We start from the raw sequence: 16,279 nt of genomic DNA, 5'->3' as shown, positions 1-16,279 counted from the left end.
GGAAAGAAACAAGTTCACTATATCCTTGCTACATGCTCTATCTTGATAAAACTCACAACACCCTGGGTAAAACAATGACAAATTTTGTACTACCAGGGTACAACCAGAAGCTAAATACAATCTCTACTCAGTATATTTACCTTTTACGACTGTCCAGAAATTATTTAAAGAATCTGGCTGAAAAGGAAAAAATGTCATTGTCTACCTAATCAGACATGAACAGTTTTGATACTAGGGTAGTGTTCATGTTTTAAGGGTTATAGAAATGCAAATGCCTACTTTACTACAGTAAAAGTTATTTTTCAAATATAAAACTTATAAAGAGAATATCCAATAAGCTACTTGTTTCTAGAACGATTAAAACCAAAAACAAGAGCACTTTCACTAGAATTTGCTAAAGAACATAGTTAACAACTTGCAAATGAGAAAACAAAAATGGCTAAATATCTGCAAATATTCCCCTCACTAGTGATAAAAGAATTACAGATTAAAATAAATTACCATTTTTCATCCATCAAATTAATAAAGGTAAAAAGAAATAAGACTTGCCAGGGAGGAAGCAGTCTTATGACAAAATTTCCACTTCTAAGAATCTATGGTCATCGGCCTTTTTGGTGGTGTCACCCTTTCCCCCATTCCCCTGGGTACCCCCCACATCGAACCACCTGGCCTCATCCCATCAAAGCAGGAACAGCCAGAGTGGTCATCTGACCCAAGACAGGCCATTGAGACTCTCTTTGATTCTGGGATGGACTCAAGAACTACCAGTGTCTGCATGTAGCTCCAACGTTAGCAAGTGTATCTTATGGGAACACGGCTACCCTGTCCTTATGTAATTATTTTAAAAAAATACACTGAGCCGTGTACATCACTTGATAGCAAGCAAGCAGTAAAAACTGATTATTGTTATCTAAGAGTATTAAAATTTTGTAATACTTAAAATTGTACATTGCTGTTAAAGTAAATATTATCATTTATCATATGCCATACAAAACTGATGAAGTAATTTTTCAAGTCCTAAATGGTCTGTAAGCTTATACGTTACTGTGAAGGAGTCCATTAAAAAAATACAAAACTAGAAACCAAACACCCATCTCTAGAACTGGACAAGATGTAGATTTAAGAAAACACAACATTTTTCTGCACAAACTTAATCAAAATCATTAGAAAATCACGTGTGTGGCACCTGGCTGGCTTGGTCAACGGAGCACGCGACTCTTGGTCTCAGGGTTATAAGTCTGAGCCCCATATGAGATGTAGAGAATACTTAAAGAAATAAAACTTAAAAAAAAAAAAAAGAAAGAAAGAAAAAAGAAAAATCCACGTATGTACCTCACAGACCATTTAGGGATTTCTTTTTAACCATTATTTTGACAACTTTCAAAGAACATGTAGAATCACATTTTCAAAAATATTCTGTATAAAGAAATGCTCAGGGGGCTCCTGGGTGGCTCAGTTGGTTAAGCAACTGCCTTCGGCTCAGGTCATGATCCTGGAGTCCCAGGATGGAGTCCCGCACTGGGCTCCCAGCTCACCAGGGAGTCTGTTTCTCCCTCTGACCCTCTCCCCTCTCACGTTCTTTCTCACTCTCTCTTTCAAATAAATAAAATCTTAAAAAAAAAAAAAAAAAAAGAGTTTTAAGTACATTTTTTTCTCCCGTTCTCTACAAATCCGTTTTTTTCCTCCCTGTATTTAAGGGAATCAGAGAGAATGGACACATAGCCTATTGCCTCAAATTTAACAGAAATGAATTTGAAGAATCAAAGGTCTATGGTCTAAGGGAACTTGGAAGTTCTTTACCTTCCTTAGAGTCATCTGGGTCTGACCGACAGGTACAACTTTCTTAGGTGACAGATGTGTCAGTCCTGTCCAGTATGGCAGCAACCAGCCAATAGGGCCATTTGAATGTAGCTCTAGTGTGACTCAGGAACTGAATTTTAGGTTCAATTTCATCCATTTAAAGTAAAATAACTGTATGCAACTAATGGCTACCTTATCTGGTGGCACGGGTTTAGGAGGCTCTTCAATGTGCAACTGAATATTTCTGTCAACCCTTCCCTAAAATGAACACATGTATGCAAGTTATTGCTAACTCAAACTAGTCAAACTCCACATGTTCAATGTGAGTTTAACAGACTGGAAAGTTTTAGTTAGACATATAAACAGATACGTACTTTAGTCTAAAAGAAACAAAACCCCATGAAAATGTTACCTTTTCTCCATGCTTTACAGTATGAAGTGGAAGCTGGCCAATGATTTTCTTAGCTTCTTTCCTATGGCTCTTAGGTAGGAAAAATATTATTATCACTAAAAATTTTAAGTCACTATTTTAAAAAATTCACATAAGTGTACAGAAAAAATTTCATTTAAAAAACAAAGTTAAATGATTACAATGAAAATGACAAAAATTACCATTTACATCTTAATATATAAAATACCCACATATAACTTAAGAGCTGTTTGATCAAGAGTATTTATTTTCAATTCCATGCCTGAAGAAGAAACCAATTCTTATGTTTAAATATTGGCAAGAGAGTAGGAAGCTGAGGATGGGGGCGAAGGGGTCCCACCGATTCATCCTCTAATGCCCGTCCCTAAACGAAAGAGCAGCAGGTGCAAGATGACCTGAAATGACTACCACCTGTAAAGCCAGAAAGAGTGGCTTTTCAAGACAACAGGTAAGTGTGAAATTCAAAGCCCTGTCTATGGAAGCCTCTGGGTCTCTGCAGATAAATGGCTTTGAAAGTTGCCCCACAAGAGAAGCCAGGAAGCCCCTCCCACTCTGCTCCTCGCCTTCAGCTGAGGGTTCTTGTTTTAAACACAGAACCAGGTCCTGTACCTTAGGCCTATTTATTGTTCCTTTATGTCCCAAAAAGGGAAAAAGGGTATTCACAGGAGCAAAACATGCAAAAAGTGACCCCATTTAAAGGTATTTAATTTCCCACAGAACAGAAAATTTAATATACTCTAATTAAAAAATTATTTTTAAAAAAAGTTATATGAGGAATATTTATAAACTATCTTTTAAAAAGCAAAGTTAAAAAGAATTACCCATTATTACCTGACTTCCAAACTGTGAGCCAGTATATAGGAAACGCTGTATATAGTAGAATATCAGCCAGGCTAATGAGATAATCATCATGGTGATGAAGGCGATGGCCACAAATACCACAGACTGACCACTGATAAACTCCTGGACATGACGGGTGCCAACCCCTATGGTCATTTTGACTGCAATGCCTTTCTGCACCAGATCCAAAATTTCTCTTCCTTTTGGGTAGCTAACCATAATGACTACTATATTTCCTGTTCCTGTAGGGAAGAACAAAAAAAGTCAATACAAAGAACACAAAATGAGATACAGAGAAAGGTAAGAGAAAAATATAAAGAGTACTACAGCTTGTCCATATGTAACATCCAAAAACTTTAAAAAAATGTTTAATTTTCAAGGAAAACATAAGTTGCCAGAACCGGTCCCCAAACAGAAAACAGACTGACCACATTAGAAGTAGAATAAGTCTCTAATAACTATCCCCCAAAAGTAAGAGCCCCATTCAATTCCACAGGTAAATTCTACCAACAAAACTTTAAGTACTGAAACTGTTCCACAGGAGATTTAAAAAGTTTTAAAAAATTTCTAGATAATAAAGCCAAACATGGGAATAAACCAAAAGAACCATACAGACTAACTTCATTTATGAATATTAATACTAATGCCTAGAGGTGCCTGGGTGGCTAAGTCGGTTAAGTATCTGCCTTCGGCTCGGATCATGATCCTGGGGTCCTGGGATTGAGCCCTGCATCAGGATCCCCGCTCAGCAGGGAGTCTGCTTCTCCCTCTCACCCTCCTCCCTCCCGTACGCCCTCTCACTCTTTCTCTCAAATAAATAAAATCTTAAAATGCCTACCTAAAGCATGCTTATTAATCACAGGGAGGCAATCTGAGAATTTCTACTATGATCACTATTATTTAACGTTAGTCTGAAGGCATAAGCAGACATAATACAAAAAATAGGAAAGAAGAGGTAAAATCAGTTTACATAAATCTATCTATAAATTAATCTATAAATCTATTTAATCAATCTACTAATTATAAATTAGAAATAAAATACCAACAGAATTCTTAAAACCTTAAAAATGCTGTTTCTGAAGTTCATTAGTGGAAAAATAATCACAAATGATCAGGAAAACTTTTTAAACGTAAAACCTGAACTAACCTTTACAGAAAAGACAAAACTTTTTTTTTTTACATATCAGCTTTAGTGAGATAGAATTGACATGCCATAAAATTCACCCTTTTAAAGTATACAATTCACTTTTTTTTTAGTATATTCACAAAGGCTGTGCGACCATAGCCACAATAATTCCATAACATTTTCATAGCCCTAAAAGGAAAACCTGTACACCTCAGTGGTCACTCCCCAACAAATAGATTTTAAACACATGAAAAGTCATGGTACAAATGAAAACATTAAAAAGATCTTCGACTTACAACGCAATGCATCCTGAAAACCTATCCTAAGTTGAAAATATCCTAAGTAGAAAATACATTTAATACTGAACATCACTGCTTAACCTAGCCTACCCCAAACGTGCTCAGAACACTTACAACAACCTATGTATGGTTGGGCAAAATCTTCTAACACTGTACCTACAGGGAAGTGCTGACTATTTCACGTAATTTGCTGAATACAGTATAGAAAGTAAAAAACGAAATGGTGATCTGGGTACAGAATGGTTGGTGACCTTCATGATCATGCGGCGGGCTGGGAGCTAGGGCCGCTGCCACAACCCAGCATCATGAGAGAGTACTGTAGGCCGTATCACTAGCCCCGGAAAAGATCCAAATTCAAAATTTGAAGTATGATTTCCACTGAATGCATGCTGCTTTTGTGCCACCATAAAGTAAAAAAATTGCAAGTCAAACCATAGTAAGCTGGGGATCATCTATACCTATATGATGGCAAAGATCAAATAGTTTTGATCCTCCATAACGGCAAGAGAGAGCGCAAACCTGCACTCTCGCATGCTGCAGGGGGAGTTTATTATTACAATCGTGGATGGAGGGAAATGGCTATCAAAAAATTTGTATTTATTTATTTTTCCCAAGAAATTTAATACACAGCGCTTTGATTCAGCAATTCCATATCCAAGAACTTAACTGCAAAGTTACACTTTCATACGTATACAGGAGCTATCCGTAAAGATACCAAATTTGTTTTCTCTAAGTTTCTGCTATCACAATCTAAACGTCCATCCATAGGAAGAGGGTTACATAAACTACAGTACGTGTACACAGACTGAGGTGGTGACTCCATTTGTATGGACAGTACCCAAGATGACAGGAGGGGGAAAAAAGCAACGTGTCAAACTATGTGGATGGAAAATCTATATGTCACATCAATTTGGACCGCCTCTGGAAGGTGACCCAGAGACTAGGGACCCTTACTCCGTCTGGGAAGAGGAGTTGGACACAATAAAAATTCTGTACAATGTGCGCGTATCACCTATTCAAAAACTAATTTTAAAAATACACAGAAAGGGGCGCCTGGGTGGTTCAGTCGGTTAAGCGTCTGCCTTCGGCTCAGGTCATAATCCCGGGGTCCTGGGGTGGAGCCCCACATCAGGCTTCCTGCTCAGGGGGGAGCCTGCTTCTCCTTCTCCCTCTGCCTGCTGCTCCCCCAGCTGTGCTAATAAATAAAATCTTTTAAAAAATAAATAAATAAAATAAAAATACACACAAAGAATGTTCTCTGGCATCACTATGAAACTGTGTCATAACAATTTTATTTTTTTTTTTAAGATTTTATTTTTTTATTTATTCTACAGAGATAGAGACAGCCAGCAAGAGAGGGAACACAAGCAGGGGGAATGGGAGAGGAAGAAGCAGGCTCACAGCAGAGGAGCCTCATGTGGGGCTCGATCCCACAACGCCGGGATCACGCCCTGAGCCGAAGGCAGATGCTTAACTGCTGTGCCACCCAGGCGCCCCATGTCATAACAATTTTATTGCAGAGAGAAACTTAATCTGTAGCAAACCAACTGTGGCCCCTGCCATTGGGATTTAGTTACTGAAACACCAGAAGGGCACCCTTCTAAGGTGGCTCCCCCCTGGAGGCCAATCCTTTGACCTGGGCCGTAAGTATCACTTGGCAAGAACTGTACTTGTCGCCCCACTCACACAGTCTGCCATGTCATTGCTGGGAAGACACGAGAAGGAGGAAGGCATTTCCTGCCTTCAGGAAAACAAACATCTAGAAGCTGAGACACATAAGCACAGAAACAATTATTATGATAGTTATACCACTTATAATTACATGGCACTTATAAGCTGAAAGCCTTTTCTCATAAACCTCCTTCTGTGGAAAACTTAAAGCACACACTAAAGTAGAAAGAACGGTTTAATGAACCCCATGCGCCTCAGTTTTTATACAGAAAATAAAACTGTTTCCATGCTACGGTCACAGCTACTCAAAACTTCTGGTACTGACATAATTTCTTTGTGTTAACTAGGGAAAACCAACTTTGGAGCACTTTCACATGCACACCTCACTTGAAGCAGAGAGGCCAAATTACCCTTTTACAGATGAGGGCTCAAAAATCTGAAGAGAACTGCTGAATGTCATATACAACCCGGAAAAGCCAGTTCTAGGCCCTGAAGACCCAGCTCCCACACAGCATCTCTGCCCTGCCTCCTCGTGGGGTACCCAGGCTTTAGAGCCACGCAGACTGGGTTCAAATCTGTTATCCACTGTCTGGGTCTGGAGAAACTACCCTCTCCGAGAATATTTCTTCAGCTATAAAATGAGAATGAGAATTTTTCTATTTTGGACTATTGCTTATTTAATAAAGAAGCGGAATACAAAGAGCTGCAGAAATGAAGTGATAGCTTTGTCTGAGGCGGGAGAGAACATTCCTTAGGAAGTACACTTGAGGTACATTTTGAAGGACAGGAAAAGTTTACCGAGCAAACAAAGAAGGCTTTCTAGGCTGTGAAATCATCATAAAAAACATATTTGAGGGGCGCCTGGGTGGCACAGCGGTTGGGCGTCTGCCTTCGGCTCAGGGCGTGATCCCGGCGTTATGGGATCGAGCCCCACATCAGGCTCCTCTGCTATGAGCCTGCTTCTTCCTCTCCTACTCCCCCTGCTTGTGTTCCCTCTCTCACTGGCTGTCTCTATCTCTGTCAAATAAATAAATAAAATCTTTAAAAAAAAAAAAAACATATTTGGGATGGTGATTGGTCCAATTTGGTTAGTGACTAAAATACAGTTGTCCCCCTTATCACAAGAGATACATCCCAAGACCTCCAGTGAATGCCTGAAATTGCAGATAGCAACGAATGCTATATATACTATTTTCCCCCATACATACCTATGATAAAGTTTAATTTATAAATTAGGTACAGTAAGAGATTAACAACTAATAATAGGACAATTATAACAACATACTGCAAAAAAGTCATATGAATGTGGCCTCTTTTAAAATATTTTGTACTGTACTCACCCTTCTTGTGATAATGTGAGATGATAAATGCCCACGTGATGAGAAGAAGTGAGGTCAATGATGCAGACATTATGACCTAACATTAGGCTACTACTAATCTTGTAATCATAGGTCAGAAGGAAGATCATCTACTTCCAGATCGAGGTTGACCGCGGGTAACTGGAACCATGGATAAGGGGGGTGACTACTGTCTATGTAAAGGTATCTTGTTTATCTCCTTATCCCCAGTGCCTCACATAGAACCTGGCACACAGAAAGTGTTTAATAAATATTTGCTGAATAAATGAATGAGTAAATAAAAGGTGGAAGATGAATTGAGATTACTGGGGTTCTTGAACACCAAAATTTTCAAAGGGGCTACTGACACAGTGATTATCAGAGGGATACGCTGAACTGAAACCACTTGTAATATCAACTTGAAATTTTTCACCTAGGAAACTAAAACAGTTCACGGAGTTAAATCATGAAAAAAAAAATACTGTGTCTAGGATGACAGCTAAACCATTTGCTATACTAATTATAGCAGCAAGATTGCTTCTGGGAACTACTTTAAATTAACAAAACTCAGAATGAAGACTCATCCTATACCATGATTTCCTTTTTCGGAACATTTTTTGGGATGAACCGGAGGTAGGGCAGCTGAATAAAAATGCACTAGCTTGGGGTCACTGTGTGCATGACTGGAGGGACACCAGGCACAGGCACCTCGTTTGGCCCTGCCCTTACCTCCTCATGCACTACCACGTCCCCAGGCCAATCCTAGAGAGCCTTAGGGACACATGAGAGCAAATCACAGCTGATTTCCCAACTAAATAGCTAAGTTTCTTCATGGGACACACAGACACTCAAAGACTTAGGAGAGGAGAGAAAGTTCTTAGGATTTTTCCCTACCCCAGCAAAAGAATCCCATTACATTTCAGGTTTTCCTTCTTTCTCATAACTTCCATACCCTTAATACTGCCACCAGTCATGCTTGTGTAAAAACGGTCATCTTGTGCAATCCCTCTCCCTCCCCCAAAGAATCTACACCTCTTACCATCAGACTGGAAAACTCCAAGTTTATTTTTGTCTTACTTAGCACAAGTCTGTGTACAGAGTACATGATCATAAACCTACTTGTCAGATAATAAATACCAAATACAGTACTCTTTAGCAAGCCAAACTGTCCATAATATAAAACTCCTCTGTGCCAGAAATAAAATTGCATATATTTCCGTTTCCTTTCAAATGTCTGTGTTCCTCTTACTACTTGCTCAAAAACAAAAAAGTAAGAAATCTTGTCTTGGTCAATAGGTTCAAAATTTTAGAGGTTACATGTGAGTCCAGTGTACCATTTCTCTCCTCCCAAAGGAAACTATATAATTTCAACATTCTTTTGAAGGGGGTGGGAACTACTGAAATACTTGAATGGTAGGGGAGGAGGGTGGGGGACTGGGATAGACCAGTGATGGGTAGTGAGGAGGGCACGTACTGCATGGTGCACTGGGTGTTATACGCAACTAATGAATCATCGAACTTTACATCGGAAACCGGGGATGTACTGTATGATGGCTAACATAATATAATAAAAAATCATAAAAAAAAAAGAGAAAGAAATACTTGAATGGTGGATTAGATTTCTGCTCTAGAAAACTGATTCAAGCAGCAGGAAATACATTTTAGAGTCCCAGCAAAAGATCCCATTAAATTTCAGGTTTTCTTTCTTTCTCATAACTTCCATACCCTCTCCACCTTCTACCCCCCAACCTGGAAAATTCTTAGTCAAATCTTCAAGATTCAGCACAAGCTCAACCCACCCACCCCTTTGGGCCTGCAATGCATCAGATCCTCCTAGATACAGCTCTAGTAGGTGTATAAAACATCTACTAGAATTTCTTTATAGGTCTCGCTCCCTCACTAGACGAGTATTACCTGTTCTTATTTATTAGTTTTTGTAGCCAAGTATCATGCAGTGGTGACCCATAGAAGAGTTTCTGTATGCATCTGAAAAAATTGGCTTATCTTCAAGTACTATAGCTGAAATGCCTCAATAAGGATAATATTAATAGAAACAGTATACCCAATATGAATGCAAATCTCTCCGAAATTTGAAGCTACTATGCAAAACAGAAATGTTTTTATGGTTGGCTGGGAGTGTCAGGAGAACACAAAAACAAACGTTAATTCTTTTCTTGGAAATTTAAATTATGTTTTGGATAATTTGACTTGCTCAAAAATATTTTATATTTGTTGAATACACAACTCTACAGGGTTCCTAAATGCATTACTTTATCTCAGGGCTTCAGCCTTTTGCAATGCTATTCCCACCACCAAGATGTCCTATAGCCGGACCCCCCTTCCACACACCACACACACCCAGAGACACCTTCTGCATCAACGCGTCCTTCAAAACTCAATCTTTCTGGGAACAATCTTAGTTAATCCCACCTTCTAAGTGTGCCTGTGAGGTGCCATTTCTGTCTTCCTACAGCACCAAAATACATAATTCAAATTCACATTTTTGGATCATTTGAGTATAGCATTAAACATCATCAAACATTTATTATTCATAAAGAACTACTTACCATGCTCTGCAAATGCAAAATGCACCACATCTTCTATAACACAAAGGACTTCTACATTTTTGTCATTTCCCTCCACCCCAATCCTGGCCCCTTCTTCAAACACAGCTCTAAGCCTTGCCAGTACTTGGCACTCAGTAAACAGCTGTTAACAGAATGAATGAAGTTAACTGTATACACAGTAAATGAATGAATCTATTCTTAAAAGGCCATGCCATGATTTCAGCAAAAGGATCATCCTATTTATTAACTGACAATAATTACACTAAGGCCAATACTCTATAAAAATTTTGTTTAATTTTTTTTTAAAGATTTTATTTATTTATTCGACAGAGATAGAGACAGCCAGCTAGAGAGGGAACACAAGCAGGGGGAGTGGGAGAGGAAGAAGCAGGCTCATAGCGGAGGAGCCCGATGTGGGACTCGATCCCGCAACGCCGGGATCATGCCCTGAGCTGAAGGCAGACGCTTAACCGCTGTGCCACCCAGGCGCCCGTTTAATTTTTTTTTAAAGTTTCTTTTTTTTTTTTTAAGATTTTATTTATTTATTTGTCAGAGAGCACAAGCAGGGAGAATGGCAGGCAGAGGGAGAAGTAGGCTTCCCGCTGAGAAGGGAGCCCAAAGTGAGACTCGATCCCAGATCCGTGGGATCATGACCTGAGCTGAAGGCAGACACTTAACCAACTGAGCCGCCCAGGAATCCCTAAAAATTTGTTTTAATGATTTGACTTGTATCAATTTTTATTCATCTTAGTCAAACTAACTTCTAGTCACTCTTGCAGGATCTGCTTTAAATGTCCTTCCTTTATGCTCCCAAAGCATCCATGCATATAATTCAATCAAGGTCCAAACCATATTGTCTAGAAAGTTGTTTAACGCTCCCACCAGGTCACAAACTCCTCAAAGGCAGGCACGAGTCTTATGCATTTCTATACCTGAGCAAGCACAATACTTGGCCCAAAGTAGCTACTCATTATTCTGACTGCTAAAGTAAAGAAAATTGACAGGGAATTAATTAGTTTAACAGTCCTTATAGCTGTTCTGATAGATTATCTTAAAGTCATGATTTTATTTTTATCCAAAGTATCTTGTACTAGATTTAGTAGAGTCAAGTAACGCACTTAAGAAAAAATGGAGAGGGGTGCCTGGGTGGCTCAGTCGTTAGGCATCTGCCTTTGGCTCAGGTCATGATCCCAGCGTTCTGGGATCGAGCGAGCCCCCCACATCGGGAAGCCTGCTTCTCCCTCTCGCAGTCCCCCTGCTTGTGTTCCCTCTCTCGCTGCCTCTTTCTCTGTCAAATAAGTAAATAAAATCTTAAGAAAAAAAAAAAAGAAAGAAAGAAAAACTGGAGAAATCCTCCCTGAGATGTGGGAAAAGACTATCACAATCCAATTTTACAAGTAGCCACCTCGATCTGTTTTGCAGAATACCAGTGCTACACAGGAACACTGAAACCACTGAAATCTGTGGTTTTTACTGCCGCCAGCCACATTCTGACAAACTCCAAGAAACTTAACTTGAGCTGCATTCGAGGTTCTGTATAACATTTCAAATTCAAATATTTCAAAGTCAGTTTGTCTTCTGACTTAATTCCATTCATTTCATTCTTAATGCTATTCCATTCTCAAAAAGTCATGATACACTTGTATCCTTGTTCCCAGTTGGGCCAACTTCTGTGAAGGTCATTCCTTTCCATTCCTATGGTTACCACTACAGTATTAGCCCTTATACAGTTGATCCTTGAACAACACAGGTTTGAAATGTGTGGGTTAACTTATGCAAGGATTTTTTTTTTCCAATACAGTACAGTATAGTAAATTTTCTCTTATGGTTTTAATATAACATTTCCTTCCCTCTAGCTTATTTTATTCTAAGAATCCAGTATGCAATACATGTAACATACAAAACATGTGTTAACTGACTGTTTATGTTATTGGTAAAAAGCCCAGTCAAAAGTTAAGGAGTTGAAAGTTAATATGCAAATTTTCCACTGCATGGGGGGTTGGTGCCTCTAAGCCTTGTGTTGTTCAAGGGTCAACTTTATTTCTACTTGGATCAGCCCAACAGACTACTGTCTCTGCAGGTTTTCCTGTTTAATCCACTGGTCACAATGCTACCCAATTAATCTCTCTTTAAGTCAGTGGTTCAAAACATCGGATGATTTTGTCATCACTTCTTCCCCCCCAGACATTGGTATTATCTGGAGACATTTTTGGTTGTCACAACTGGAGGTAGAGGCCAGGGATGCTAAACATCCTATAATGCACAGGACAGCCCCTCCCACAACAAAGAATGATCTGGCTATATACAGAAACACCCCCCCCCATTACCTGGTCCAGTTTCCTCATCCACAAAGTGGGGTTAAAGTACCTACATTAAAAGGCTGTCAGGAGGATTAAGTGAGCTGCTGTGTGGAGAGCACTGAGCACAGTGCCTAGACACTGGGTGCTCTCACACATTACAAAAAAAATTGCTAAAGCTGTTACTTTTGTCTTTTTTCCCAAATGGAATGATTCTCACAGTAAAGAGATAAGAATGGACACTGATAATAGAAGAGAAACTCATGAGGATTTCAAATAAACATCAATGAGGTGTTTTTTGGGGCCTGGATAAATTATGTCAATAATATAAGCAAGCAATGTGGCTGAACCATAGTTAAAGCAAGTGCTATTAGCCTGGAAAATGTGAACATCACGATCAAAAAACGCAGTAAACAGGTTTAAAAAATTGTAGTCGATGTGCCAGCCATTGAAAAGAAAAGGTCCAAATGAAGATGCTGTAGACTCAGAAGAGACTACAAGGACCCAGAATCAGAGAATCCTGACACACTAACCTCTTTTCTTTGACAGAACTACTAAAACTGGGAAAACACCATCAATAGGATGTATCAGGAATGGTCTCTCAAATCTGACAGAGCTTTTCATGGCAGATTTATGGAAACGTGGCTTGGGTACAATGAGAATTTGGTAGACTTGTAACCACTGGAATAACTGCACCAAAGGTGGTGCCTCACCCAATGCCACCACATGAGCATCTGCTCCCATTTCCTCTTCCAAAACCACTTCCTTCTGTTGCAGCTGAGAATTTCCCCTCTACTGTCTGAACCCAACCACTCCGAAGTATCCTATACATGGCCTCCTTCAAGACCTGCCTCCTGTGGTTACCTCTCCTCTATCCCGTATCTCTACCACATCACTCCCAACCAATTTCAGTACGCCCTACGAATGTCCACCCTAACCCTCCCTTGTCCTGTAGTTTCTGCACACTTCTCTGCATCTCTTGAGCCCTCAGTCAACCTTTTTGAAAGAGTTGTTCTAACAGTCTCCATTTTCTCACCTCTCAACTGATTTCCATTCGCATCACTGCTAAAATAGGCCAAATCCAAAGTCACTTTTCTGTCCTCATTAAAGTTCGACCCTGCCTTTAAATAATCAAAGCGGAATGAAAAACAAAAGTACGGGAAAAGGATGTCTGACTTGCAGCAGCAGAAACTTTAAAACAGACTTTAATCACAATAAATTCAGAATGAGTCATGATCTTAGAAATCATAACAAATATGTTCACTGCTGGGTCCTACCGCACTCAGATTTTAGTTCTGAGGAGGACGTCTTGCAAAATAAGACTCTCAAACTGTCATCTGTGCTTGAAGATGCAACCTGTTGCCCTGGGGAATAGGTGTGTGGGAAGTGTCGTCTGGCAAAGAGCAAGACCTTTTCCTAAATGAACACAACCTGAAAAATTTCATCCAAACTCAAGACTCAAGGAACCTGATTGGCAGTAGGGCCAGTATTATAACCTTACATGGAGAAAGTGAGAAAGCATATCCGCACTTAAATCCAGATTTTATGGCTCAAAAGTTCAGAATACTCAGACATGTTTTATCAAAGTGAAGAAACCAGAGTTCGACCAAGCCACCACTTGACACTGGTGAAGAGACCGCCAGACCCTGGCGTGCGCTGGGAAACAGCTTCAATTCCTACCCCACCTGACTTTGTGAAAACGATGAACGGAAAGGGACCCATGATTAGCAATCTAGAGACTTTCCACCACAATCCTTTTCAGGTAGGTTTTAATTTCTTTCGTTCTCCCCATTGCCCTCCTCCAGAGGGCACCTCCCCACACCTGAAGGGCCCAAGGCGAAGATCTAATCTTGTCCGGAGGCCCGCCTACTTACCCATAGAGCCCCGGGGGGGTCACGGCGCGCACAGCCAAAGCTTCCCTCCCAGGTCCTGACCGCCAGAAACCATTAGAGTCGCGCCCCCATACCCTTCGCTGCCAGCCGCTGGGGATCAAAGCCGAGGCCGAGAGGGCGGTCGGCCATGACTAAGCCGCAGAGTTCCCCCCGCCGCCTCCTCGCGTCCCCCGGCCTTGGCTCACCCGCGTGGGACATGGGCGTGGTGAGGTTCCCGTGGCCCTCCTCGTTGTAGAGGACCACGGCCGAGGCGTTCCTCCGCGCAGCCACCAGCACCTTGTCCTTAAAGGTGCAGCCCCCGCGCGCCACCAGGGCGACCCAAGGCGCGTCCCCCCGGCCGCCGGGCGCCGGCACGAGGAAGCGAGTGTCGGGGGCGCAGCCCTCGGGGTCGCGGTCCGCCGCGCGCGGGACGCCCACGAGGCCTTGCGCGCCCTCCTTGGGCGAGCTGTCGCCGAAGCGGCCGCTCTCTGAGACGCTCCACACGGTGCGGTTCGTGTACGGGTCCACGTACTCGGTGCTCACCACGGCCGAGTACCACTCGAACGCCCGGCCCCTGGCCCCGGGCGCGTTTAGGGCCAGCACCAGCAGCGCCAGCGCGCCGCGGGCCCCGACGCCGGCCTCGGGCCGCCGCCGCCACGCCATGGCCCCACCGCCGTGCTGACGAGGAGGAGGCCGGGGTTGGAGCAGCGCGCTTGCGAGGCCGCTGAGGAACGTAAAGAAGGGGCGCTTGCCGCCGAGCGGGGGAAGAGCCAGGCAGGGCGGCGGGCGGAGCCGCGGCGCACGCGCACCTGGCGGAGCGGGGGAAGGGGGAGGAGAGTGGGGCGGGGCCTTCCCTGGCCCCTCCCCGCCGAGACCCCGGCGCTGTGTGCGCAGGCTGGAGGCTACCGCCTCCCCCTGGTGCCTGAGAGTGACCAATCGCTGGTCGTCAGGCGGTCCACGACCCCAAGGATCCCGCGGATGCAGGGACTGGGTACGGGCAGCTCACGCGACGTCTGGCGCCACGCAGGGCGCGGTGGCCAGCGGCCGAGCTTGTGTAACCGGACCTCGAGGGCCCCCCGAAGCCAGGGGAAGTGACCGTCGGAGAAAAGGGAAGCTCCGCGAGCGCGGTTATGTAAAGTCGCCCAGCGGATGTTTATGAAGAATTTACAGCGCAATGCAAGGCACATGGCAGAGGGCTTGTTTGTCTAGAACCAATCTACTCATGTTTTCCACACACGTTTCGTGACCGATTTTGTAATGCTAATTGATTTCTTGTCGCTTCTCTCCAGCGTTGTACTCACAGCAACCTTTTCTATTATGGTATTTTATGTATAATCAGTTTTGAAATAAGTGCATCAAACTACCTGTTTAGATGAGCACTTACATTGTACAGCAATAAATATAAAAAGGATTTGTTTGGAAGTGCTGGGTGGTAGTTGATTTAAAACTGCCGTGTATACATGGATACAAAGACCGCTGCAGGAAAAGTTGAGACCATTAATTTCTGACTGACTCATCTTCCTCCTTCTACAAGGATCTGTAATTGAAGGAAGTAGAATGTAGCCACGGCAAGGGTTTCTGTTGGGCCTTAAACCTCAATTTTCGGACGCCTGGGGGGCTCAGTCAGTTGAGGGTCTGCCTTCATGTCAGATCAGGAAGGAGTCCAGGCCCCGGGTCCTGGAATTGAGCCCGGCATAGAGCTCCCCACTCAGCGGGGAGTCGGCTTTTCCCTCTCCCTCTGCCCCTCCCCACCGTTCTATTTCTCAAATAAATAAAATATTTAAAAAACCCAAAACAACCTCACTTTTCTTTTTTGTTATCAGACTTTCTTGGACAGCATTTTAAAACGGCTCTAAAATGCAGCCTGGCCCACAGTCCATAGCTTCCCTAGAAGTGGGATCTCCTGTCCCTTTCCCAACAGGAAACCAGTTTTAAAAGGCTTAAAGGAAAGCTTAAGGCCTTTCCCTTGTCCCAGGTCTAGAATAAGGGAGGTAAGCTGCTGTGTTCATGGCAGGTGAGAGAACAAACAGGTCCTAGGGCC

General features: G+C 42.3%; 1 protein-coding gene across 4 annotated transcripts in view; it reads right to left on the bottom strand.

Moving 5' to 3' along the window:
• Positions 1 to 15,209, bottom strand: part of RNF149 (ring finger protein 149) — a 30,779-nt gene extending 15,570 nt beyond the window's left edge. For all 4 annotated transcript variants that reach the window (XM_034658978.1, XM_034658981.1, XM_034658980.1 and 1 more), the window contains exons 1-3: positions 14,445 to 15,209; positions 3,062 to 3,312; positions 2,213 to 2,281 (exon numbers count right to left, since the gene is read on the bottom strand). In XM_034658978.1, coding sequence (XP_034514869.1) covers positions 2,213 to 2,281; positions 3,062 to 3,312; positions 14,445 to 14,901 — 777 coding nt within the window. In that variant the 5' untranslated portion in view covers positions 14,902 to 15,209. The remainder of the gene's footprint in view (positions 1 to 2,212; positions 2,282 to 3,061; positions 3,313 to 14,444) is intronic.
• Positions 15,210 to 16,279: the final 1,070 nt, after the last annotated feature.

This window comes from Ailuropoda melanoleuca, chromosome 4, assembly GCF_002007445.2.
Source record: "Ailuropoda melanoleuca isolate Jingjing chromosome 4, ASM200744v2, whole genome shotgun sequence".
Classification (NCBI taxonomy): Eukaryota; Metazoa; Chordata; class Mammalia; order Carnivora; family Ursidae; genus Ailuropoda; species Ailuropoda melanoleuca.
This window is presented reverse-complemented; position numbering and strand designations above follow the sequence as displayed.